Genomic DNA, 25739 nt, shown 5'->3' on the forward strand with positions numbered 1-25739 from the left:
CCCACCACAATTCCTCCTGACATCCAAGCAGCCTCAGAACACTCCTGGGGTGTCACACAGACACAAGTGAGCAGCTAGAAATAAAACCCCAAAACCAAGACACAGTTGCCTCGAAAACAAATTTTCCCTGTGCACCCCCAGGCCAGGGCTCAGCAGCTGAGTTCCAGGTACGAAGGGAAAGAAAAAAAGGAATTTGGGAGTTTTTTCCTGCCTGGGGAGAAGGTGCTCATTCCTCAAACTCCCACACAATTCCTCCTGACACCCAAGCAGCCCCAGAACACTCCTGAGGTGTCACACCACACATGAGATGGACACAAGGGAGCAGCTAGAAAAAAAAACCCCAAAACCAAGACACAGTTGCCTCGAAAACCAATCTTCCCTGTGCACCCCCAGGCCAGGGCTCAGCAGCTGAGTTCCAGGTACGAAGGGAAAGAAAAAAGGGAATTTGGGAGTTTTTTCCTGCCTGGGGAGAAGGTGCTCACTCCTCAAACTCCCACCACAATTCCTCCTGACACCCAAGCAGCCCCAGAACACTCCTGAGGTTTGGAGGCAGCCAGGACCCCCCTCTGACAGAGTGGGAGCCCAGCCCCCTCCCCAGCACCCACCTCCCACCCGCGGGGTGCGAGGGAGCACCCGGGGCTGGCAGTGCCGAGGGGGAGGGTGTCCAGCAGGCACCCCCAGCCCAGGGAACCTTTCCTGGGGCTGCTGCTTCCACTGCCCACGGCTCAGGCAGACACAGACACACAGACAGACAGACAGACAGACAGACAGACATGCAGACACCGCCCACGAGGAGAGAGCGCGGCGCACAAGCACGCGGCGTGAGTCCTTGTGCAAACACCCCCCCCAGACAGAGCCTTAGGACCTGCAGCACCCTGAGCCCCTCACTTCCTTCTTCACGTAGTCGTGGAGCTTGAATTTGGGCTCGTTGGGCAGCTTCATGGACCTGTGCTTCAGTTCCCTGAGGGGGGAAGGAGAAAAACCAGGAGAAAATCCCTGCTGGGGCTGGAGCAGCTCCCCCTCGGCTCAGCCCTGTCCAGGGGGCTGCTCCAGCCCCTCCACATCTCACACCTGATGGGAGATGGGTGAGAACTGGGCAGCACCAGAGCTGGAGGTGGCAGCCCAGGGGATGAAAGGAAAGGTGACAGTGCCAGCCTTTATTTTAAAGAGTTCTGTGTCCCCCCCGTGGCAGTGACTTACTTGGCAATGGCTGTGAATGCTAACTCGACATTGAGGCCACTTTTGGCACTGGTCTCCATGAAGGGCACTCCGTACTCCTGTGGGACAAGGCACACCAGCCTCAGAAATGTCACCTGGGGTGTCCCCAGGGGCTGTCACCCTGGGAGAGGAGCTCTGCTGGCGTGGGCAGGAGAAGCTGAGCTGAGGGATCGCAGCTCAGGTGCTCCTGACGCAGCTTTGGAAATGGTTTATGAGGGCAAAGAAGCAAAAATCAGTACTGGCAGCTGAAAGGAAGAAGAGCAGAGGTGGAAGAAGAGGAGAGCAAGACAAGCAAAGTGGTCCCAGGTGTACCTGGGGTCAGCAGGGTCTCCAGTTTACCATTTCACTGCCAGACAGCATCACAAACACCTTGGTGTGCTCACACGCCCCAGTGTGCCACAACCCCCCCCAGCAGACACCTCACTTACCTTGGCTAATTTTTCTCCATCTTCCCTTTTCACCACCCTGTCCTGGGTTGAATCCACCTGCCAAGAACAATTTGGGATGATTGGGAAGGGCAGCAACAGGGAACCCCCAGGCTCCCTCACACCCTCCCTGGGCTCCATCGTGGGACCCTCAGAGGAGGAGGAGGAGGATGAGGAGAAGGAGGAGGAGGAAGAGGAGGAGGAGGGGGCTCTGGTGAAGGTGTGGGGCTGGGCTGACCTTGTTCCCCAGCAGCATGAGGACCACGTCTTGCTGTGCATACTCATGAATCTCTGTCAGCCAGGCCTGGAGGGAGATGGGCAGAGAGGGAGAGGTCAGCAGCAGCTCTGGGGGGGAGGAGGACCTGGGGGCTGCAGGGCAAGGGCTGCCTTTCCACCCTGCTGCCTGCTCCCTCTGGCCTCAGCACCTCGACCCAAACTCCTCCTTAGTTTGGACATAAAGACTAAAGCTTCTTTTGGAGCATAAAGCTGAGGTTTGCTCCGGGATGTGCCCCATGGCCTGATGTGCCACCCCCTGTGCCCAGCACGCTCATCCCAGCAGGCAGCTGAAGCTCCTGTGTGCCCCTGGCTGGTGGCTTCCCTGCCCTCTGATCCGGATTAATCAAATCAAACCTGCCCTAATTCCCTGTAATCCCTGACCCCGTGGTGGGAAGGGGCCTCTTGCTGCCTTCTGGGTGGGCAGTGCTGCCACAGCCCCTGCTCCAGCTCCACTCCTCACCCAGCAGCATCCTGCATGCCCCCAGCTGGCCAGGGAAAGGAAGGATGGTTTGGGATTAGAGCCCAGGACACACGGGTGCAGCCCTGGGACCCCATCACACCCTGGCTGGGTTTGGGGCACTCAGCTCCATGGCTGGGTTGGTCCAAGGGACTCTCGGTCACTCCTGACAATCCTGCAGCAGACACCTCTCCTCGAGCCACCCAGCTCCTCAGGCTGGAAAATGTCCCAGCCAGACAGTCCCAGCTGGCAGGAAGCATTCCTGGTGCCAGGGACTTGGGAGCAAGGGGTGGGAGATGCCCCGGATCCCCCCCGGGCTGCAGGGATGGCAGAGGTGGAGCTGCCAGCAGGAGAATGCTCGGAATCAGGGACATCTCCAGGCACCTGGGGCTGGATGGTGGGGGGCTACAGGACCCCCCCCGGGGGCTGAGGGGGCAGATGACAGCTCCTGGCTCCCAGCCCCTGGGGTATGGTGTGGGGGGGTGGATGAAGCCATGTGGCATCTCCGTGGAAGGGAACAGGGCGTTCCTGACGCCCTGTCCTCTGCATCCAGGACATGAGCAATTAACATCCTATTTGTTCAGGGCTAATTGCTCCCCAGGCTCCCTGCAGGCTCTGCTGGCGTGGGTGGCCCCCAGCAGCCACACGGGTCCTGGGGCAAAGGGAAGGGATTTGACCTTTAGAGGTCTTTTCCAACCCAATACATTCCAGGATTCTCTGACACCACCAACCAGCTCCTCCTGCCCCCACACAGCCCCCCGTGCCAGATCCATCACTGTGGGGACACCTTCTCTGCTGTCCCCTGGTGTCCTCAGGGCAGACCCAGGCACTGCCCACAGCTCTTCTGGACCGATGGGGGTTCCCAGCTCCAGGACACATCCCCTGCAGCACAAACCCCTCCCCAGAGCCCCCCGAGCCCATACCTGGATGTTGTCAAAGGATGCTTTGTTGGTGACATCGTAGAGCAGGAGCAGGGCTGTGGGGAGAGGGAAGGAGGCAGTGTCAGTGCCGTGCAGAGCCCATGGGTCAGGGCTTGCTGGGTTCTCCCTGGCAGAGCCCTGCTGCACAGTGTGAAGCCACATAAAATCACAGCACTGTTTGGGTAGGAAAAGCTCTCCAAGATGACTGAGTTCAACCATTAACCCAGCACTGCCAAGGCCAGCACCACCCCGTGTCCCTCATCCCCACATCTCCAGGGCTCTGAAACCACTCCAGGGATGATGGGGACTCCAGCCCTGCCCTGGGCAGCCTGGGCCAGGCCCTGACAACCCTTTCCAGGGAGAAATTGTTCCCCAGCTCCAACCTAAACCTCCCCTGGCACAACTTGAGTTGTGCCAAAAGTTCCTCTTGTCCCATCCCTTGTTCCTTGGGAGCAGAGCCCGACCCCCCCTGGCTCCAACCTCCTCTCAGGGGGTTGCAGAGAGCCAGAAGGTCTCCCCTCAGCCTCCTCTGCTCCAGGATCAGCACCCACAGGGCCCTCAGCCTCTGCTCCAGCCCCTTTTCCAGCCCCTTTGCCCTTCTCTGGACCCACTCCAGCCCCTCAATGTCCTTCTTGTTGGGAGGGGCCCAGACGTGACCTCAGGATTTGAGGTGTAGCCTCAACTTGCTTAAATTGCAGAACCCCAGACTGGTTTGGGCTGGAAGGGACCATAAAGCTCACCGAGTGCCACCCCTGCCATGGGCAGGGACACCTCCCACCAGCCCAGGGGACTCCAATCCCCATCCAACCTCCAACCCTGCCAGGGATGGGGCAGCCACAAATCCACCACGGGCAATGCCTGGGACACGCAGCGTCTGCACCTTGACACCCAGGGGCTTTTCCATCCATCCTTGGCAGCTGCTTCCTATGGGTGATTCCTGACACACCTGGCCTGGAGTGGTGGCCAGGGGACCCTGCAGAGCTGTGGGAGGGGGAGCTGAGGTTCCCTGCTTACCGTGGGCATCCCGGTAGTAGGCGTGGGTGACGCTGCGGAACCGCTCCTGCCCGGCTGTGTCCCAGATCTGGGAAGCAGAGAGGAGCAGGGGGGGGTCAGCCACAACCGAGGGGACCCCCCAGCACCAGACCCGATGCAGTGCAACCCCCGGCAGCTCCTTCAGCCTCTTGCTTCCCAGGGCAGTGACAGGAGAAATGAGGAGGGCAATAAATCCAGAAGAGGCGCGGGGAGGGAGAGGAGGGTGCGTGGCAAAGTGTCCCTTAATGGGAACATCCATCCAGCAGATGGATCCCCGGGTCCTGCTAATTTAATTTATCAGTGTTTAATGCAGCCATCCGTTTGCAGAGTGCCCAGCTGCTGGCGGGGCCAGGTCAGCACTAATGTCATTACCAAGCTCCAGGGTCAGAGAAACAGTCGGGTGTCGGGGGGCTGGGGTGGCTGCGGGGGACACAAAATCTCCTGCAGGTCCCGTGGGCTGGGCACAGGCTGAGCCAGAGGGGATGGATCCCTTGGGAGCATCCCCATCCCTCTCACCATCTTCTCCTGAAGCAGGAGCTGGGGGTCAAACCCAGAGGTGCTGCTCCCATCCCACCAGCTCCAGCCCCAGTCACCAGTGACAGGGGTCACCATGGTTCCACAACAGCCCCCAGGCTCCCACCGAGGGGACAGAGCTGCCCAAAGGACTCGTGGTCCTGTCCTGGGGCAGGGGACAGCACAGCAAAGGATGGCAATGGGGGACCCACTTCTGGGGTGCCCTCCTGAGGGGCTTTGCCCAGCTCCACAAACTGGGTCGGCGGGGACGTACCTGCAGCTTCACCTTCACCCCATCCACTGTCAGCACCTTGTTCTGCAAGAGAAGAGGAAGAGTGGGGAGGGGTGAGGTGCCTGGGGGGTGCTGAGCACCCTGGGATCATCCTGCACCCCCTTCCCATCACCCCCCCCACAAATGAAGGAGCAGCAGCATCCCACTTGAATGCCCTTCACCAGCCACAGCCAACCACTCCATATTCACTGAGCAACATAAAAATAACTCCTCTTCCTGCCCTTCAAACCCATTTTTTCTGGTACTGATTTATCCTCAGGTTTGGTGGTTTGGTTTTTTTTTTTCTTCCCTATTTTCCTTGATTTTAGCTGGGAAGGTGGGGAGGAGGAGGGGTGGGTGACTGTTCCCTGCTTCCTGGCAGCGTTTCCCCCAAAGCCCTCAGGAGGCTTTTTGGGATGCTGAGACCCAGCAGCACCCCCAGGGCCAGTGCCCCAGGGGCTCCTCATCCCTGTCCCAGTGGGTTTAAGGAGGGAAGAGGGAGCAATTGGGCTCCTGCCCCTCTCCACTGGCCCAACACGAGGAGGAATGAGCCAAAGAGCTGAATTTACAGTCTGCTGAGGCAGGCACTGGCAGTTTATTTTATAAAGACCTTCACAGGACCCAGAGGAAGGAGCAGAGCAATTCCCAGCTGGGAAGGGCTCAGGGGATTTGGGACCTGGGGCTGTGCCCGGAGCTCAGGCTGTCCCCAGGACACAAACCCAAAGCTGCTGGAGGTTGGAAATGCTCAAACCCGAGGGTCTCCAGCCCCTGGGTGAGCCTGGCCATGGGAGAGCTTCATGGAAACACAGATCATGGTGAGCAGCACCAAGGAGAACCCAGCAGGGGAGCTGCACCTCACCCAGGGGATGGGGAAAGGTGCTGCCAGGCACCCATTTTGTGGGTGAGATGGAGCAGGTTCACTTTCTGGGCTCTCAGTGCTCAGTTTGCCCTCCAAATCCCCAGGTCCTGCCTCTGCCCTGAGCTAAAGGGACCACGGAGCATCTGGTGAGCAGCTGAAAAGAACAGAAGCTGGGATGCTGCACCTCATCGACCCCCAGGAGCTTAATTAAAAGCAAAGCCAGCAGCAGCAGGATTCGCACTAATCACCACTGACCTACATTTTAGGGCAGGAAAATGCTTAAAGCTAATTGAAGGCCACACGTGGACCCAGGTGCTGGGGAAAAACCGGATTCCTCGGGGTTTTATGGGGGAAGCAGAGCCAGGATTTGCAGAGATTGCTCCTGCAGGCAGGAGAGACAGGAGTGGGTCCTGCCCCAAAACAGGGGAGGAAAAGGGGAGGGAAGGTGGAAGGAGAGGGGTGGGCAAGGCTGGGGCTGCCGGCAGCACCACAAGGACAGCTCCAGCCGGGGCCGTGTGAGCCAGATCCCACATCCTTTCCCTAACAGACTTCCCAGCTCCCAGTTATTGTTATTCTGCAAGGAGCTGCAGCTCAGTCCTGCTCGAAGCCCTTCAAAGGCTGGGCCTGGGGGGTTCAGCAGCTGATAAGCATCCAAAGACAAAAGCTGACGTGTGTCAGAGCACTGAAACGTGAAACCTGGGAGGGCTTCTGCTGCTCAGGGTTTGTTCCTCCTCTCCCAGCACTTCCCAGCACCCAGGAGATGCTCCCAGTGAACCCAGGAGGCAGGAAAACCATCCCAGCCCCTCTGCCGTGGCCCTTTGCCATCTCAGTGTTCATGTGTCCCTTTTCCTGGGGCTCTGGCAAGGTTACAAAAATATCTTCCAGCAGGGGAATGCCTGCAGTGCCTTTGTCGGAGGAACACGACGCTCGTGAGTTAAATAATCCTTAGGACATCAGACAAATAAAGCTGGAACCTTGCAGATGCAGGAATAATTAAATTACCCAGTGCAGATGGTCCTCAATTAAGAGCAGCATTATCAACACACCACCAGCCCAGCACCTGCAGCTGAGAGTGGCAGAGAGGAGGGAGGAGAAGGTGCCCGGGACAGTGGGAAATGATTCTGCCCCCAAAACACCCAGATCAGGATGGACCAGGCCAGCCACACTGAGGTGCCCCTGTGCTGCTCCCAGCTCAGCTCTTCAGTAGCTGTGGTTTGGGTAATGCTGCTCCTCTCATCCAGGGGGTCCCCAAGGTGCCACCACCACATCCCAACACATCCCTGCACATCCACGGGTGCCTGAGCCCACGCTGGCAAAGGCTGCAGCACAACCCAGGGGCAGCAACCACACAGCCTCTCCCCAGCTTTCCCACACATTATCTCATTAATTAAAGCCTTAGCAATTAAATGGGATACATGGATTAACTCGCTGCCCAATTAATCTGACAAATGGGGAGCTGCTCACTGACACCATCCAGGCTCCAACCAGGGAAACCTTCACCCTGGCATCTTCCCTTTTACCACGGAGAAGGGGTGACAACAATTTGGGAAACAATCCAAATTGTTTGTTTGCCTCAGTGGCAGCCCCCAAGCCCGACTTGGGGTGAATTCCTGTAGAAAGGGGGGAAAAAACTGTATTAATGAGTACCCGAGGGGTACCTCTGGCAGCCCAGGCTCCCATCCTGCTGCATCCCTCCAGAGGATGGATCCTCAGTGACCCTCCTCCTCCTCTGGTGACACGCCTGGTGTCCCTGGCACATGTCCCAGGGGACACCCGAGCAGCCAAAACACCACATGGGTCCCTCCACCTCATCCCATAAATCTCCAGCTGGGAGAGAAAGCCCGGCCGTTCACCTTCCTGGGCAGGTGATTCATTTCCTCAGCAGCACTGTGTATGTGCACCCGGCAGCTAAAAATAGAAACTTCTGCCTTGGTTGTTGGTGGTTTGTCGGGTTTTTTTGGGTTTTGGTTTTTTTTTTTTTGCACACTCCTGCCTGCAGCAGAGATGCTCCGGAGCCAGCAGCCACCCCCGCTGCCCAGAGCCTTTCAGGAAGGGGAAGGTGTCAGCACTTGCTGCTCATTCAGCCCCAAAACCCCCGCTCAGCAGCTGAACACAGCACCTGGAGCCCCCCTGGAGTCCCTCTGTGTCCCTGCCAGGGCACAACCTGTCCCATCCCACAGGCAGCAGAGAGGGGAGAAGCCTCAAGCCCTGCTCTAAATCACCCCAAGCCAAAGGCTCCAGGTGGGCAGGGACCCCCAGGCAGCTCCATCCCCTCTTTTATCTCTTCCCTTCCTTTCCTTCCCCTTCCCCTTCCCCTTCCCCTTCCCCTTCCCCTTCCCCTTTCCCTTTCCCCTTCCCCTTCCCCTTCCCCTTCCCCCTTCCCCTTCCCCTTCCCCTTCCCCTTCCCCTTCCCCCTTCCCCTTCCCCTTCCCCTTCCCCTTCCCCTTCCCCTTTCCCTTTTCCTTTTCCTTTCCCTTTCCCTTTCCCTTCCCCTTTCCCTTTCCCCTTCCCTTTCCCCTTCCCCTTTCCCTTTCCCTTTCCCTTCCTTTCCCAGCCCCTTCCCTTTCCCTATCCAGCCCCTTCCTCCCCCCACCCCCAGGCATCACGCCGGGGGCAGCAGCCACTGATCCCTGTCCAGGGCCGTGTCCTCTGCATTAAAGCCCAATTAACATCTCCCCAGCTGCCAGCCCCGCAGGAGATAAGAGGCAAAGCTCTTGTTGGAGCAGACACACCGAAGAATTAGTGACTTTATCATTTTCCATTCACATCAGCCTGAACATAAAAAGGTTTTTCTGGCAAGGAGGAGAGAATCCTGCTTTGGGGACGGATTAGCAGTAAGAGGATCTGGTTTGGATCATCTGTTTTCAAATAAAGTCATGCTCTGCTTCTCAGCACTGCCCACAGCAGCCACCCAGCTCCCAGCACTGCTGGAGCACCTGGGTGACACTTTCCCTCCCTGTCCTACCACCAAGGCAGCGGCCTGGGGACAATCCAGCTCAGTCCCTCAAAGGAGACTCATGCAGGGGACGATGCTGCCAAGCCCAAGGTGGCTGCCCAGGGTCACCCAGCCTGCCCAGTGTCACCCAGCCTGCCCAGGGTCACCCAGCCTGCCCAGGGTCACCCAGTCTGACCAGGGTCACCCCAGTCTGACCAGGGTCACCCAGACTGACCAAGGTCACCCAGTCTGACCAGGGTCACCCCAGTCTGACCAGGCTCACCCAGCCTGCCCAGTGTCACCCAGTCTGACCAGGGTCACCCAGTCTGACCAGGGTCACCCAGCCTGACCAGGGTCACCCCAGCCTGACCAGTGTCACCCCAGTCTGCCCAGGGTCACCCAGTCTGACCAGGGTCACCCCAGCCTGCCCAGGGTCACCCAGTCTGACCAGGGTCACACAGTCTGCCCAGGGTCACCCCAGTCTGACCAGTGTCACCCAGTCTGACCAGGGTCACCCAGTCTGACCAGGGTCACCCCAGCCTGCCCAGTGTCACCCAGTCTGACCAGGGTCACCCCAGTCTGCCCAGGGTCACCCAGCCTGACCAGGGTCACCCCAGTCTGCCCAGGGTCACCCCAGTCTGCCCAGGGTCACCCAGTCTGAGCAGGGTCACCCAGACTGACCAAGGTCACCCCAGCCTGCCCAGGGTCACCCAGTCTGCCCAGGGTCACCCCAGCCTGCCCAGTGTCACCCAGTCTGACCAGGGTCACCCAGCCTGACCAGGGTCACCCAGCCTGACCAGGCTCACCCAGCCTGCCCAGGGTCACCCCAGTCTGACCAGGCTCACCCAGCCTGCCCAGGGTCACCCCAGTCTGACCAGGCTCACCCAGTCTGCCCAGGGTCACCCCAGTCTGCCCAGGGTCACCCCAGCCTGCCCAGTGTCACCCAGTCTGACCAGGGTCACCCAGCCTGACCAGGGTCACCCAGCCTGACCAGGCTCACCCAGCCTGCCCAGGGTCACCCCAGTCTGACCAGGCTCACCCAGCCTGCCCAGGGTCACCCCAGTCTGACCAGGCTCACCCAGTCTGCCCAGGGTCACCCCAGTCTGCCCAGGGTCACCCAGTCTGACCAGTGTCACCCAGTCTGCCCAGGGTCACCCAGCCTGACCAGGGTCACCCCAGTCTGCCCAGGGTCACCCAGTCTGACCAGGGTCACCCAGCCTGCCCAGGGTCACCCAGCCTGACCAGGGTCACCCCAGTCTGCCCAGGGTCACCCAGTCTGCCCAGGGTCACCCAACCCTGACCAGGGTCACCCAGTCTGACCAAGGTCACCCCACTCTGCCCAGGGTCACCCAGCCTGACCAGGGTGACCCCAGCCCATGGGTGGGACACGTGGCTCTGTGAGGCTTTCGGATGTCCCCACCACACTGGAGTGCCCGGCAGGCAGACAGGGAAAATGGGGCTTCCACTCTTAAAATCCACAGGACAGGATCACCTAGAGCCACCCCAGAGGCACCAAAAAAAAAATCACCACCCAGCAAGAAGGCTGCAGCCCAGCACCCCATCAGGTCCTGGGGTCAGATGGAACCCCAGGGACAGGCTGCAGCAGCTCCCCCCTCACCCAGCTCACCCCTTCCACCTCTTTCCATTTCTACCTTATAGTAGAAAAGATTTTTTTTTTTAAATAATCCATGCTTGCTTCTAAAGCAGGCAGCCTTGGAAACAAAGGGGGCAGAGATGGCTCACACTGAGCTGTGCCAGCACCAAGGAGCTGAGTAACGTGGTGCTCAACATATTTATCTTCATTTTCCTCATCAAGGACACACGGCACTTCAAAGCAGGGCAGGAACCTCTACGCAGCATTTATTGCAATATCATTCCTCATTCACAGCAAAGACAGTGCCTGGCAATGCCACGAGGGTGAAAAATGGGTCACCAGTTACTGGTAAAGGGGAATTATTTACTCTGGGGGGGGGGGAATAAAGCCTTGCATCAGTTTTTATGTCAAAGGAGCCAGTCCAGGGGGCAGAAATGCTGGAGAGGAGGGGATGGGGTTTTGACTCAGCCCAGTTGTGTCCTGGCATGGGGTTCCAGGAACCCCGTTTGAGCCCTATAGCAGCCCCCTCATTTCCAGTACAAACCAGTCCTAGCTCAGGAGCAGTTTGACTGGTTGACCCCAGCACTGCCAGGCCATGGAGGGGGCTCATAGAAAACACCCAAGAAGGGGAGGGGGCTCTGAGCCTGCCCCTCCTCCAGCTCCCCCCGCACACCCCAGCTGCCCTTGGGCATGGGGAGAAAATTGGGAAGGATTAATGTATCCTGGTGTTATCCTTGGTCCAAAGCTTTTCCATTTGGCTTATCCCTGTCTGAAGAATAATTTGGTTTCTGAGCTACAAAGCCCAGCCTTGGGGCAGCCTCCTCTGCCCTTGCTATGATCCTGGCTGTGAAATGGAGCTTTCCAGAAGGTACTTGCCTGGAGGAAGATGCTGGAGAAAGGCTCTGGGGTTGGGCAGCACCATGTTTGCCAGGAGCTGTACCTGTAACCACAGCCAGGCTGCTCCACACGGGAGGGCTGGCACCTCAGGGGATGGAAAACTCACCTGAAGTTTCAGAGAGGACTTTACAATCCAATTAAAAAAATTTAAAAAATAAATAAATAAAAAAATAATTAAAAAAAAAAATTTAAAAAGGTGTGGGGGTGATCCCCTTGAGGATCAGTCACCCCAAAAAGAGATGCTGCTCCCCACAGCTCCCCTGGGGCAGGGCTGCCAGGGCACCCAGCTCTTGGGAGCAATCTGATCTGACCTCCCTCACGTGTGTATTATTCAGGAGGGGAAAAAACACATCTGCCAGGCATTAACGCTTGCTCAGGAACAGAGCTATTTTAAGGCACCGTCAGGCACTTCTCACAGGAATTGGTGCACATTTAGAAGTGCAGCATGTTGATTTATTTCAAAAAAAAAAAAAAAAAAAAAAAAAAAAAAAAAGCTGGGGTTGAGTTGCAGCCCTGCCTGCTGGGATCCACACTCAGCCCAGAAAGCCACATCCCTGCCAGCCTGGCAGAGCTGCCTGTCCTTCCTGGAGGTTGGCACTGCTCAGGGCCACGTGGGCTGCTGCCAAAATCTGCTCCGTGCTCTAAAAATTGATGGTGAGAGTAGCACCAGTCCCCCGGAGCTTCCGCCGAGGCGTGCGGGGCGATGCCGAGCGGGGTGAGCACAGGGGGTTGGCAGGGCAGGGGAAGGAGGGGAAGGATGTTCTGCTCCTGGGGAAACAGCTGCTGCCATGAAGCCCCTGAGAAGAGAGTGAGCTTAACACCAAGGGGAAAAAAAAAAAAAACGAAAAAAACCCAAATTAAAACCTGCACAAGCATCAGGAAGGGACTGGGCTGACCCTGCACCACCCGGGCACTGGATCCTGGTTGCAAGAGGGATGCTCAGCCAGGATCCTGCCCCTTCCAGACAGAAGGGCCCTGGACAGGCCCTTTGCTCTGAACCCCCCCCTCAGGAATGAGCCTGGGCTCAATTATCCATCCAGCCACAAAGTCGTGGTTTTTAATTAGCCATCAACTCAGAGGATGCACGGAGGCAGTGCTGGGGATGGCAGGGGGGAAGCAAACTGGACCAAACTCAGCATCGCTGACCACGCAGCTGGGCAAAGCCAGGGCCAGCAGGGTCTGGGGGTCCCTGGATGCTTCCAGCACCCTCCTGAGCTTGGCTTTGGTGGGAAAAATCCATGACTAGGGGGGTGTTTTTAGGCTGAGAGCAAAGGGCACAGGAGTGCTGATGCAGGGACGGTACCGGGGGCTGCGCCCGGTCCAGCTGCGTTAGTGGCAACAAGGAGCAGCAGGATGGGTGCCGGGCTAGGACCCCCCTCACCCCTCTAACCCCCCGTGCCCATCGCACCTCATGCAGCAGACTGGAGGGTCCATTGCCACCGACCCAGCCCCGAGCCCGGGCCAGGGGCGGACGGTGCCGTTGCCTTGGTGACGCCCACGCAAGCAGAGCTGGAAAGCCAAAGCCTCCATTTCCCCAGAAAAGCCAAAGCCTCCATTTCCCCAGCGTGTCACTGGGGCCTGGGGACATCAACAGCTCGACAGGGAGGAGGAGGAGGAGAACACCCTGGGATGTGGTCTGGGTTTGCTACAGGTGGATGGCTCCTGGAGTCAGAACCCTGCAGGGGTGCAGCTGGGCACAGCTCCCCACTGCTCCTCTCTTTTCAGTGAGTTAAATATTTAAAAAAACCACACAAAACGAAACAAAACCTGTCCAGATGCTCACAACAGGACCATTTGCATCCTTGGAGATGTTGCTGCTGGTCTTACAACCTCTACAAGTCAAGCTGTCCTGCCTGCTGGGCTGCCCGTGGCCAGCAGGACCCCAGACCCACCACGTCTGCAACAGAAACATCTCCCCAGCTCCAAAGCATCAATGAGACCTCCAGACCCCTGCCAGGCTTCTCCTCACCCTGGGATGGCCACAATCCAGGACAAGAGGAATCACTCTCTAAAGCTGAAGGAGCAGAAGCCCCCAGAACGTATCAGTTATGTCCAGGAGGGACACGTTCTGTCCCGTGTGGGATAAAGCTGCAGGATCTGCTGTTGCTTTTGAGAGATTCTGCAATCCCTCAAGGCAAGGACTCGGTGCTTGGCCAGGATTAAAAACGCTGCGTGTCCCCGTTAGCCAAACAAAACCGGGGGAGTCACAGCTCCGGGCTGGAGAGGATCCCTGCCCGGGGGAGCCGGGGCAGCTCCATCGCTCCGGGATGGAGCCGGGACGGAGCCAGAAGCCCCGGGGACGGGCTGCGGGCAGGACCAGGAGCCGGTACCTCCCCCTTCCCCGCGGGCACCGACACCGGGAAGCACCCGGAGCTGCGGGGGGTGGAGAGTAATTAACCAGGGTAATGAAACGGGTCAGAGGCTCAGCGGGGAGGGGACCAAGGGGCTGAGCAAGGCGAGAGCCGTGGGGCAGGGATGAGCCTACACTGCCCCATCAGAGGGGGGGCAGAGGCACCCCAGGGACCCAGCCGCTTTCCCTCTGCTTTCAAAGAAAAAACCCAGTTCTGCACGGCTGAGCTCAATGGTTTAGTGCAAATTGGGGAAAAAAAAAAAAAAAAAAAAAAAAAAAAAAGCCAAATGTATTCCATTAAATATTCAAACCATTTAGACTTACTCTAGACCCATTTAAATGTTTTATGGGCTATAAAACGCTCCCTCACAGGCCCCGGCACCAGGAGCAGACCCTGGCTCCCCACCAGGCAGCTGATGCTCCAGCACCCACATCAGCATCCCCGGGGCCAACTCCTCTCCTGGAAGCATCCCGAGAGGCACAGACACCCCTATGTGTCCCCACAGCCTTCCTCCAGCACCTTCCTCCTCTTCCTCACCTTTACAGGGAGCCTGGAGTGCAGCAGGGAGCAGGGCAGTGACCCCACAAACCCCAGGAGGGGGACAGAGCAGTCCCCAGCACCACGGAGGTGGGTGCTACAGGGAAGACACACGAGTGGGTCCATCACCCTGCACTGAAGGGCAGCATTTTCCAGCTGCATTTCCTCCCTGTTGGTCCCCATGCCACCAACTGGGTTTGGAGCTCAGGGAGGATACAGCAGCAAGTGATGGTGAACAGCTTCACAGCCTCCCTGCTTCCACCAGCACCTCCCAAGGGGATTTTTTCCATGCTTGTGCCCTGGGTCTGTGGCTCTGGAGCTCTCCACCTGGGGTAACTACACCTTTTATTCCAACCACCCCTCAGTGGGACAGCAGGACACCCACCAGGAAGCCACCATGCAGCTGTGGAAGCCTGGGAGGCAACAACAGCCTTCCAGGAGCACTGCCCATGACACCCCACACCCCCAGCACTCTCTCCATCACCTGAAATGGATGCCACGTTTCACACCCAGATTAAAACACCCTGCTCTGCTCTGGGTGCTGTTTCCCAGACACCAAGGGGTGGGAGAGCCACCAGCGTGCTGAGAACTGGGCAGGCACCTTCACACCATCCTGCAAACTGGTTAAGAGTTTTCTTAACCAGGCTCTGGGTCTCAAGCTTGCCCCAGCCACTCGTTTAAAGAGCAACTCAAGCACTTCTCTGCTTTGAAGACATTCATCTCATTTCCTTCTGCCTTCTCCAAGGCACAAAACCGAGCCTGTCGTCCACTGGGATTACCACCAGCACGCCTGCAGCTTACTGGTGTGCCGCAGAACTGGTTTATTATTTTCCAAATGTGGGAGCCAAAGGAACATGAATAAAACAGGAGCAGATGTGAGGGAGCGGGTGCAGCCCGCCACGGGCACCGCTCGCAGCATCTCTTGGCAACTGAGCCCCTGCATGCAAATGACAGGCTCCACCGACTGCAAAGCTGTCCCTCTGCAAGGCAGGAGAGCAGCCACGGAAAGAAAAGCAGCGCTGGGGTTCCCAGGAAAAACAGCTCTTGACTTCCCCAGCAGCCCAGCCAGGGAGCTGGGAACGGGGACCGGGCCGGGGGCTGCGGAGAAGCTGCTGTCCTGTGAGTCAGAGATGATAGAAATGGATAAATCAAGGCAGGGTTGGGCTAAGAGCCCCTGAACCCCCTGTGTCAGCTCCCCAGGACCTGCCTCGCTGGCTGCCAGGTCCCCATAGCACCCGGACCCTGTGGCACCGGTGCCAGCTTCTCATCTGTCCCCCCAGAACCAGGCAGCACGGCAGGAAAACTGCTCTGGGCAAATTTAGCCCAGCTCCAGTTACAGTGAGAAATGCAAAAAGTATGAAATCAGCTCCTGGCTTCTATTAAAATTCATACAGCGAGCAGAAATGCAGAACAAGCTGATTTCAGGCAAAGCAGCAGACAGGCATGGTGGGCACACACAGGGTGAGTACCCCCTGCCCACCCTGACACACCAGCACTGGGCTCACCAGGGGCACTGCAGCCCCAGGGAGGGGTATTTGGCCCAAGTGACCCTTGGAGATGCCCATCCCGGGGGTGGCCACCTCCTCTGTGGGGCACTGAGCCACTGCTGTCCCCTCCAGTGCACCAGCTCAACCTAAACCCACCCAACCTGCACGACAAAGCATGCAAAGAGAAGAGACCAGACACTGCTAGCTGCCCAGAGCCCCTGCCCTCAAACCTTCAGGGCTAATTTTGTATAGAAAGAAACACAGGAATTAATTTGTTTCTATTTCTTCTGGCTTAAACAGGTCCCCTCCCATTTTTTTTTTTTTTTCCCAGATTGATCCATCAGAAAATTAGCCCTGCTAATGCTCTGTGCCAGCCACTCAGATGAAAGCCAGCCCTCGGATTTCAGATGACTCCGGGTTGCATCAACCCTTCAGAGGCACCAGAGCATCACCTGGAGAGCAGGGATGTGGCTGCTGGAGCATCACCTGGAAGGCAGGGATGCAGGCACCTGCTGGGGACCTGCTGGGCAGATGCTCAGAGCATCCACTGAGCACATAGAGAGCCAGGAGCAGACTTGCTCAATCCAGACCACATCCAGTATTAGTTTGCACACCCTGGGATGAAGCTTTCCATCCCTCCTGCAAAGTTCAGCTGGCTGAGGCAGGCAGCAGGCAGGCAGCAGCTGCTGGTTTGCTGCACACACACACACAGAGCTATGAAAAATAAATCAGAGATACAACAAATCTCCTATGCAAAAAGAAAAAAAAATATATTATGTACCACTGATTCCAGCCCCTGAGCAGTGCGGGGCTGAGCACTATCGAGAGTCCTTAAAGCTCAGGGTCACCAGTGACAGCTTTTATTCACAGCAGCCATCCCAGCAGGCAGATCAACTGCAGCACAGCCAAGGCTGGAGCAGAGCAGGGCTGGGGGAGAGCTGCCAGGAGCAACCAGCAGAACCCCCCCCTGGACACCTCTCTGCAGACCAAAGCTTGGCCACCAGGGACAAGATTCCCAGCTCCCAGCTACCTGCTCAGGAAGCCCAAAGCTGTGTGAAGCCTGGGGCTGGCTCCCTCCTGCTCCTGCAGCACCCACCTCTGCCTCAAACAGGAGGATGTGGGTTCTCTCCCTCTCCTTGGGGCAGCAAGAGAAGGGTGACAACACTGCACACCTGGGAGGGAGCCAAGCCAAGCTTCCAACTCCCTTGGCAAAGCAGCTTCATCCCACTGATTAACACAGGAACCATCTCCCCTGCTAAGGCGAGGAAACTCATTAGCACCTCTTCCCAGGGAGAAAAGGCTCATCTTCCTTTTTTTTTTTTCCCCTTTTTTATTTTGCTTTTATGTTCTCCTCCTGTCGGGTCCAATTAGTACAAAAGTCTCAACTTGCCCGACCCTGCAAAGCTGGGAGCAGAGCATGGGGCTGCCAGCACCACCTGCCATTGGGGAGGGGGCACGGGGGGGCTCTCGTGGCCCTTTCTGGGCTCTGCCAAGACTTGTCTCCCGTTACTCAGCTGTTACCACACGACAGAAGTGCTGTTGGCTGCACAGCTTTCATTTCTGTTGAGGTTTCTGCTGCCTTCCCAAAAAGACAGCAAAAGGCAGCTCCTTCGGTAGCACCCAGGAAGAAGGGATTCACACCCCAGAGGGATAAACCTGCTCTTTTCCAGGAGATCTTTCCTTCTCCCTGAAGCTCCTGATGTGTGAAGTTAAGAGAACCTGCACAGGCAGGAGCTGCCCCCAGCAGAGGGATCTGCTGAGACCCCCAACCCCGAGGAAGAAGAGGAAGAGGAGGAGGAAGAAGACCTCATGCCACAGCCTGGCACATCCCCAGCCACACCACAGCTCATGGGAGGGAATAATGAAGCCCCCCATTGCTAAGCAATATCTGGGAATTCCAAAGGTGACACCTGAGACGAGGATGCTGGGAGGCAGAGGGGGATTTTCCCCCCGGGGCTCTCCCCTCCAGGGGAAGCAGCATGGTCAAACTGGGACAGAAGCTTTTGTGGCTCCAGTTGAAGCCCCCACTGGCAGCAGGACCCCTGACCCAAGGGTTCTGACCACCTTAATGGCACCCACAGGGTGGGGGACTCACCTCAGCACCCCAGACACCCCAGCTGGTGAATCCCTAGGGAGCTAAGGGTGCTTCCCAGGAAACCCAGCATGCAAATGCCAAAGGACTCAGCCTCCTCAGAGCTGGAGGCCAGCAGGTACCACCTCGATGCGTTTTTGTCATGCTACAATCTTCTTTGTTTCCCTAGAACCCATGGTTTGTGTTCCAAATATATTTAGACCAACATCCTCCTTTGTTTAAGAGATGGTGATAAACAAACACAAGGCAAGAGGATCTCTGCAAGGCAAAGCAGTAGGAGGGAATCAACCTAGGGGGCCATTAGGAATTAACACTAATTAATTTTAAACAGATTTCTATTAATTTCCATTCGCCCAGGCCTATTTAATCCATTAGCCACAGCTTCACGTGTGCCTAATGCTTTGACAACCCTGAAAACAAGTGGCTGCCCTACTGGGACCAGTGGATGGACTGGGAGAGGAGGTGGAAGAGAACATCTGGGTGGGCGTTGAGGCTGCCCCTGGACGCAGCTCCATCCCAGGACACTTCCCATGGAGCAGCCACCATCCAGAGGAGAGGAGACAGTCCCCCAGAGCAGGGCAGGAGCAGGGCAGCTCCATCCCCACGGTGTCCCCGGGCTCCCAGCACCTCCCAAGGTCAGGCGTGTGCAGGAGTGCAGCTGCTGCTCACCCCGGCCTTGGGGACATCCCCAGGGTCCCTGCCACCAGTCAGGCTCTGCAAAGCCTGCTGAAAAACCCCAGTGCAGGAAAATGACCCCCAGTGCTTGCTCAGCACCCCCGCTGACCCCCACCCCCTGTGCTCACAGACAGCCCCGCTCGCTACGCATGGAAAACCCGGTGCCAAATTCTGGGCTTTACAGAGCAAAGGAGCCAGGGTGTGACAGTTTTGTTGTTAGATGGGCACAAATTAAAAACTAAAGGTGCTCCTGCAGCAGGAGCTGCCAGTGGAGCTCTATCTGCATAGTGATGCTAACAGGGAGAGGGGCACAGCCACCCGGTGCTTGCGGATGGGATTATTGCACCGCACGCCGAGACACACCAGCAAAAAGCTGCCCCCCAAAATTGCACACCCCTTAAAAGGTGATAATGATGACTTGTAGGGCATACACACGATCTTCCCTGCTGTATAATCTGCCCGTTTCAAAGCCAGGCAGCTCTAGCAGCTCTCCTCCAGAAGTAAATTAACCCTAATTTGATTGCCTCGCCGTAGCAGTCATTTCCGCGCTCTAATCAATAAGTCACGGCGTTTTATGGCTGCCCTTGGTATCAATCATTGCAATCAGCCACAAAACGCTTTTCATTTTAAGAACACCTGAAATGCTGTGTAATTACCTTTGTACAAAATTACAGACTCGGATTTGCCAACTCCACCAAGCCCCTGCTGCAGCTCGCAGCCCCGCTCTGCGCTCACAGCTCATCATTGCTTCCCTTCTGACAGCCTCGAGAGCCACCCCTCACCTCTCCACTTGTCACTGTCCCAGCGAGTCTTGTTCACACACTGACAGGACTGTGGGTCACAAGAGATATCCGATTCCCAGGAATCTTCCAAGAAAGGGAGGACAGGTGGTTTGGGAAGATGTGACCCTGATCGCTCGCGGTTAGAGGGAAGCAGATGGTTGCATGGACCATGGCACCAGTGGGCAGCCCCCCAAGCTCCCCAGCAAGGTTCCACTGGGGAGACGTGGCCAAGAAAAGGCTTTGAAGGCTCCAGCTGGCTCTAGGACCTTCCTGCCTGGCAAAAGATGCTCTGCAGGACATGAGCTGTCCCCCCTTCTGCCCCCTGTTCCTCGCATGATCCCCCCAGATGGCTGCTCAGCCCCGAGGTGCTGCAGCTGGAGCTGATGCAGGTGGGGGTGAGAAAGTCAAAGTCCTTGGAGCAACCCCACACCTGCCAGACCCCACAGGCTGAGAGGGAGGCCCCTGGACACTTACCCTGAAGTCGATTCCGACTGTGGAAATGAAGCTGCCGGCCAGGAAGGCTCCGTCCTTGAAGCGCACCAGCAGGCAGGTCTTCCCCACCCCCGAGTCACCCACCAGCATCACCTGGGATGGGGGAGAGAAGGGGTGAGACCCCAGGGAGGGAAGGGAGCCCCAACACAACCTGTACCCACCTCCATCCCAAAAGCCCCAACCCAGGAGCGGGCAGCGGATCCCTTATTCTTGAGGGGGGTAAAAAGCAGATCCAGGAGCAACGTCCTGGGGCTCGGGGGAGAGGGAAGATACTCAAGACACCTTCCTTCAACCAGAACTTACCTCGGGGGCACAAACACCCCTTGCAAAGCAAGAGGGGCTGTCTCGAGGTGGGGGGGATGCAACCCAATGGCTGCAGGGTCCCCACCCACCCCCACCCACCACATCTGGGGCTTTCTGCAAGGGCACCCACGGGGAGACTTCATGGAGGTTTCTCCAAGCACCAGTGCCAACCCCACGTGTGCCCTGTGCAAGCAAACTCCTTCAGCAGGACCTGCACTACCACCCTCCTGGTCCCCAGCAGGTGCTGAGGGAGCATCTCCCAGTGCTGTCTGCCTCAGTTTCCCCACCCAGCAGCAGCCCAAGATGCAGACAGGGCAAGCACCCCCCTTGCTGCAGAGAAACCAAGGCAAAGCTGAAGCTGCTCCCAAACACAGCTCCCCAAAGCCTGTGCTTAAACCACAACCCCTCCCAGAGCCCTCCTGTCCCCTGGGGTCACCAACCCACTCCGGAGAAGCCCTGGGCCACGCAGCTGAGCCACTTGAGCAGCTGCAGGATGTCGTGACAGTGTCCCTAAGGCACTGCCATCAGCCCCCTGAGAGCCACTAGCCCATGACTGAAATTAAATGGCTTTAGAAGGTACTGCCCCGGGTCACCCCGTGCCCAGACAGGAGCCAGCAGCAGCCAAGGCCACCACCACGCTGCCACGGGGCTCCATCACCCGTGGGGCTCCATAACCTGGGGTACAGAGCCCCACATTGGGTGTCCCACGGGAGCACCACGCACTGAGCCCTGGCACAAGAACCAGTGACCCCAGGTGTGAAGCCAAGAGAAGGGGTGGTGTGGGGGGAGAAAAAGTAATTTTTAATATATTTTTAATCCTGAAGCCTCAGCTGGGGCAGGCAGCAGCACCAGGACCAGGCTCACACTGAGGGTCTGGAGGTCAGAATCGGGCCCCATGCCCAGGACTCACGTTTGGCCATTGCCACAGGCAGAGCTTGGAGCCTCAGGAGAGAGGGAGAAAAAGTGTAATATACCAGGTTTTTACTAAATATGAAACAATTTGCCTCTGTCACTGGTTCAAAACCAGCCAGACCCTGAGCAGAGGTTTTTGGCTATCAAGCACATTTGGGCTCATCCTTGTGCCGTGGGGGTGATCCCCAGGGAAAGCCCCAGCCCGGGCAGGGAGAATTGAGCTCAGGGAGCCAAGGGCCAGCGTGAACACCGAGGTGGCTCCATTTTAGGGAAGCTGTTGATCCATTACGGCAGCTGCATCAGGACCGAGCGCCTACCAAAGCGCCCAAATTCGCCTCTCGCTTACCCCTCACCCTCCTCCTCCACGGCCCAAACCCAACCCCACGATGGACACAGCGACTGCCACCGGCACCGAGCTCTCCGACCCGGCGTGCCGGGGCTGGACCAGCCACAGCAAACACCATCTTCTGCTCCAGCCTGAATTGCCAACCCCGCGGTTCCGAAGGTCGGTGTTGGAAGCAGCCAGATGGGTCCGCTCAGAGCCGCAGCCTCAAAGCTCAAAACCGGCTCCGAACCGGGTCGCACGGTGGAGGGGGTGGGGGCAAATGATCAGTTGGATCGGTGACCCCCTCGCCAGAATGTGAGGCTGCGAGGAGCCATCTGAGCCCTTCAAACACCGCGCAAGCCGGAGACATTTCAGCAGCAGTCGGAGCAGACTCGGGGGATGCTGACACCCCCCTCCACCACCTCGGGCTTTTACCGCGTTGAAGAGGAACCGGCAGGCTGCAATAACTCATTTGAGCACAAAAACCTTTGGTCATCACTTGCAAAAGTTCCGCAGGGGCAGCCCCGCTGCAAGGGGCTCCGAGCCCCCCGCCCCGCCCGGCCCCGGGAGCCCCGCAACGCAGCCGGAGCCCCGCACCGGGCGGCAGCCGCAGAGGAACGGGAGAAAGCCGGGGCTGGGAGGGAGGGAGGGCAAAAGGAGGGAAGGAGGCAGAGAAGGAGTGATACCGGCTCCTGGCCCCCGGGAACTTCTCCGGAGGCTGCCCCTCGCCCCGCACCCGACGGACCCCCGACCCGACCTCCCGCCGTCCCCCCGGGACCCCGCACCTTGAAGGCGAGATCGTAGAACTCGCCACTGCTGCTCAGCGACGGACGCGCGGTGGCCGCCGCCCCGTTGCGGGGCAGCTCGGTACCGGTTGCGGAGCCTCGCTGCGGGACACCGGCGGGGGACGCGGGGCCCGGTCCCGCAGCGGCGGGGGGCAGCGCGGCGGAGGGCGCGGCGCCGCTGCCCTTGCTGCGAGCCGCCTTCTTCCGCGACATATCGCGACCGGGGCCGCGGCGCCGCGCCGGGGCGGGGGAAGGCGCGGGCTGTGCTGGCCGCTACCGCCTCCCCGGGCCCGGCCCGGCCCGGCCCGGTCCGCGCCGCCAATGGCAGCACCGCGGGGGTGGCGGGGGGGCGGACCGACCGCGCCGGGACCCATCGCTCCGCCCCGGCCCGGCCCGGGGGGCATCGGGGGGGCGGGGTGCCAAGGAGGGAGGGAGGGGGGGAGCAGGGGGGTTGCACACAAGGTGGGGGGGGATGGCAGGTGCAGATTGCGGGGAGCAGTCTGGGGGGGGGATTACACATGCAAATGGAGGGGGGGTTGCACATGCAAAGGAGTTGCACACGAGGGGTGGTTTGCACACACGGGGGGTGCAGCACGGAGGGTGCCCCCCCTCACCTATGGGGGTGTTTGTTCCCCAGGAGCAGCATGGGGTGCCCCCCAATGTGCCCACCTCACCCCCCCAGGAGCTGGGGTCCCACCTGCACCAGGTTTGCCGTAGTCAAGGGGTCCTCCTGCAGCAGCCTGGGACCAGCAGGCACTGCAGCATCCCTGCCGGGGGGGAGGCCAGGGGGTGGCCCCGGGCCCCCAGCCCCGGCTGCTCTGGGTTTTCCAAGGCAGGACCTGGCGAGGTCCCCAGCCTGTCTCAGCAACTGGTTTCAGCGAGCAACACTTGGCATCTCTCTTTCCCACTGCAAATGAAGTGTCACCTGAGGCACTTGTGATTCTCTCGACTGAAATAAATGTCTTTAGCTGTGTGACATATTTCCAGCGGCAGGGACTCATCCTGACGAGCAAAGGAGACTTGAACAGTCGCATGGAAGCAGGAGGGGAAAATAAATTGCTCTGGTGAGGAGCCAGGCAGGCACACAATGAGGATGTAAATAAGAAATGGCACTTGCACAGGAGGGAGGGGATGGGCAACAGCGGGCCCAGGCAGCTCCACAAACCCAGTACCAGTGCTGGAGCTCGGGTGCCAGCCCTGGGGACGCTGAGGGGCTGCTCTTGCAGCAGGCATGATCAAGCTTTTCCCTTTGCTGCCCTGGGAGTATTTAAACCTACAATTAAACCCCGTTCTACATCACTCTGGAATGAGGAGGAGTGGGCAGCAGAGCTCTGATGGCTTTGGCCATGAACCAGGGAGGTGAGGTGGGTCAGGAGCTGCTGTGCGTGGGTCCTGGGAGAGATCTCCTTTCCCCCACCATAAGCTGCAGCCACGACCATCGTGGGAACACCAGGGAGCTCTGGGTTCTCAGTACTCCTCCGGCACAGCTGAGGCCAGAGAAAAGCTGTCATGGGGGAGGCTTATTCCCCCCCAGCCCTCCATCACTCTCTTCATCCTGACACTCTAGCCAGGAGGTAGAAGACCTGACTTGTCAGAGCAGACTCGATACCAGGGTTTTGAGCTATAATCTGATTTTCCAGGACAGCTGCAGTCAATAGAGGCCGAGGCCCTGGAGCAAAGTGTGATGCTGGAGCTGTCTGGGGGGCTGCAGGTTTCAAACGATCCCTGTGGAACTTTTCCCAGGCGCTACCTGCCCGGGGGAAGGGGCTACAGCCCCATTCCCCCCCCAGGCTATGAACTCAGGCGCACAGGGACCTTTCCCCTCTAACGTCGATGATGATGATGATGGAAATCTCCAGCACCAGCCTCGGGCTGCAGAGCAAACAAAGCCAGGTGCTTATCACCGCCGCATCAGGGCAACGCGGGAGGAGGATGGTCCCCGCGGCTGGGTGGCTGCAGGAAGCTGCCCGGTTCCTTCTGCTGTTATCAAAGTTCGTGTTCTGCCGGGGCAGCAGCAGGGCAGGTCCCCACTGCCCCTAATCCCCCCCCCGCCACCCTCCACGCTGGAGCCACGCTGGAGCTCAGAGCACCGAACCCACGAGCCCCGCGGGGATGAAGCCTCTTCAGCAACTTTCCCTCTTGTACCAAACGTGTGTGCGGGGAGACACGGGCTGCTCAGGAGCTGGAGTCATGCCCGGAGCTGTTGCTCCTCATGTAGTTACAGGAACTAATCAGATAACTGCAGCTGAACGAAGGGGGATATATTTACTAAAAATAGATTAATGGAACGACAGATGCCTGAAGAGATGGTGTGTGCCCCGGGGAAGCAGGGCTGTGGTACCTGGCAGGGCTCTGAGCAAGGCTGGCAGTGACAGCAGCTGTCTGCTACTCTGATACATCCTACACAGGAGTGGATTTGTTTTTAAAGGCAGAAAATGAGCTCGTCCTTGCCAGGGCTCTCAGCCCGAGTGGGATGTTGTACTGCAGCACGCAGGGATCTGTCACTGCGAGCACCAGGGGACAGAAGGGTGCCCAGCCTGATGCCCTCCTGCTCCCAGCCCCCTGCTCAGCTGGAGCAGAGCTCTCAGGATAGCTGCAGGGATGAGCTATTCCCATCAGGGACCGTGTCAGTTGAGCCACGTTGGGAGATGTTCATCCTCTTTGCCTGGTGGCTGCAGGACAAGCAGCGCAGGATGGTTCCACTTGGTGCTGGAAATGTGCTCAGCTGGCCCCTGCTGTCACCAGGGAGCCAGCAGCCAAGGTTAAGGGGACCTTTCTCTTAATGTCAACCTGCCAGCTCTTCCCACTCTCTGATCTGCTCCTGATCCTTTGTCAAGGACACACTCAGCTCTGACCCTAAAACCCTGGAGGTATGGTGGAGAAAGGACCCAAAAGCAGTGGGAATCACCCCGATAGGAGGCGAGGGAGGGCATATGGGGACAAAGGTGACACTAAGCTCATGGGGCTGGGCGAAAATTGGAGAGCTGGGTGTCCTGGTGCATCTGAGCAGGGATCTACTGGGATGTCATCCAGAGGGGACAGCCCTGCTCCTGCCAGCATCGCCCTGCAGAGCAGAGGGTGTGCAGGAGAGAACACAAGAGCGTGCACTGGGTGCAGGACACGTGCAGGAGTGGATCCCAGCACCCTGCCACCTCTCAGCATGTGAGGACTTTCTGTCTGCAGCCAAGGAAGGGCCCAGCCCACGCAGCGCTGAGCAGGCACTGTTCCCTCCCTCGCCCATGTATTGTTCTTCCCTCCCCGTTGCTCACTTACCTTTGAGTGCTTCAATCTCTTTGCCTTTGTCTGTCGATGGCTTTTAATTGAAATTCCTCAGACAGCTTCTCATCAATGCAGCCCATCAGCTACTTTTGTGTGGGAAGCGATTGTTTTGCAGCTGTAGAAGTTAAACTCCAGCATTTTGCTTTTGTCTCTTCCCTTTCTTATATCCCCAAGCCAACCCTTGCCTCGCAACCCTCCTTTCTTGGTCTGGATATTTCATTTTAAGACTCTCCTGTGCCCAGTCCCTCTCTTTCCATCCTGGACTCCTCAGCCCCTCAGCTCCATCCCAAGGGGCAGTTCCCACCTGTGGTTCCCTCAAGCC

General features: G+C 58.2%; 1 protein-coding gene across 2 annotated transcripts; it reads right to left on the reverse strand.

Annotated features, from left to right (window-relative positions):
• Positions 1-320: 320 nt before the first annotated feature.
• On the reverse strand, positions 321-22427 carry RAB26 (RAB26, member RAS oncogene family). 2 transcript variants are annotated; one of them, XM_071761471.1, is made up of 9 exons: positions 22139-22424; positions 19796-19906; positions 5116-5157; positions 4311-4377; positions 3300-3352; positions 1882-1947; positions 1647-1703; positions 1201-1277; positions 321-961 (listed from the first exon to the last, which is right to left on the reverse strand). In XM_071761471.1, exons 1-9 carry the CDS (start codon positions 22349-22351, stop codon positions 859-861), a joined length of 789 nt encoding a protein of 262 aa, XP_071617572.1. In that variant the 5' UTR covers positions 22352-22424; the 3' UTR covers positions 321-858. The 2 variants fall into 2 exon arrangements, with proteins under 2 accessions (XP_071617572.1, XP_071617573.1); XM_071761472.1 differs by lacking the exon at positions 5116-5157 and having other exon boundaries at positions 22139-22427.
• Between the last annotated feature and the right edge of the window lie 3312 nt (positions 22428-25739).

This window comes from Heliangelus exortis, chromosome 17 (genome assembly GCF_036169615.1).
Source record: "Heliangelus exortis chromosome 17, bHelExo1.hap1, whole genome shotgun sequence".
In the NCBI taxonomy this organism is placed as follows: Eukaryota; Metazoa; Chordata; class Aves; order Apodiformes; family Trochilidae; genus Heliangelus; species Heliangelus exortis.

What these genes read in the sequence shown, in the direction of transcription:
- RAB26 (XM_071761471.1), bottom strand. Translation starts at nt 22,351, where the DNA reads ATGTCGCGGAAGAAGGCGGCTCGCAGCAAGGGCAGCGGCGCCGCGCCC. An exon ending in TCTACGATCTCGCCTTCAAG is followed by an intron (nt 19,907 to 22,138) that starts GTGCGGGGTCCC and finishes CCCCCATCCCAG; the next exon opens with GTGATGCTGGTGGGTGACTC. An exon ending in ATGGAGAAAAATTAGCCAAG is followed by an intron (nt 1,278 to 1,646) that starts GTAAGTGAGGTG and finishes CTTGTCCCACAG; the next exon opens with GAGTACGGAGTGCCCTTCAT.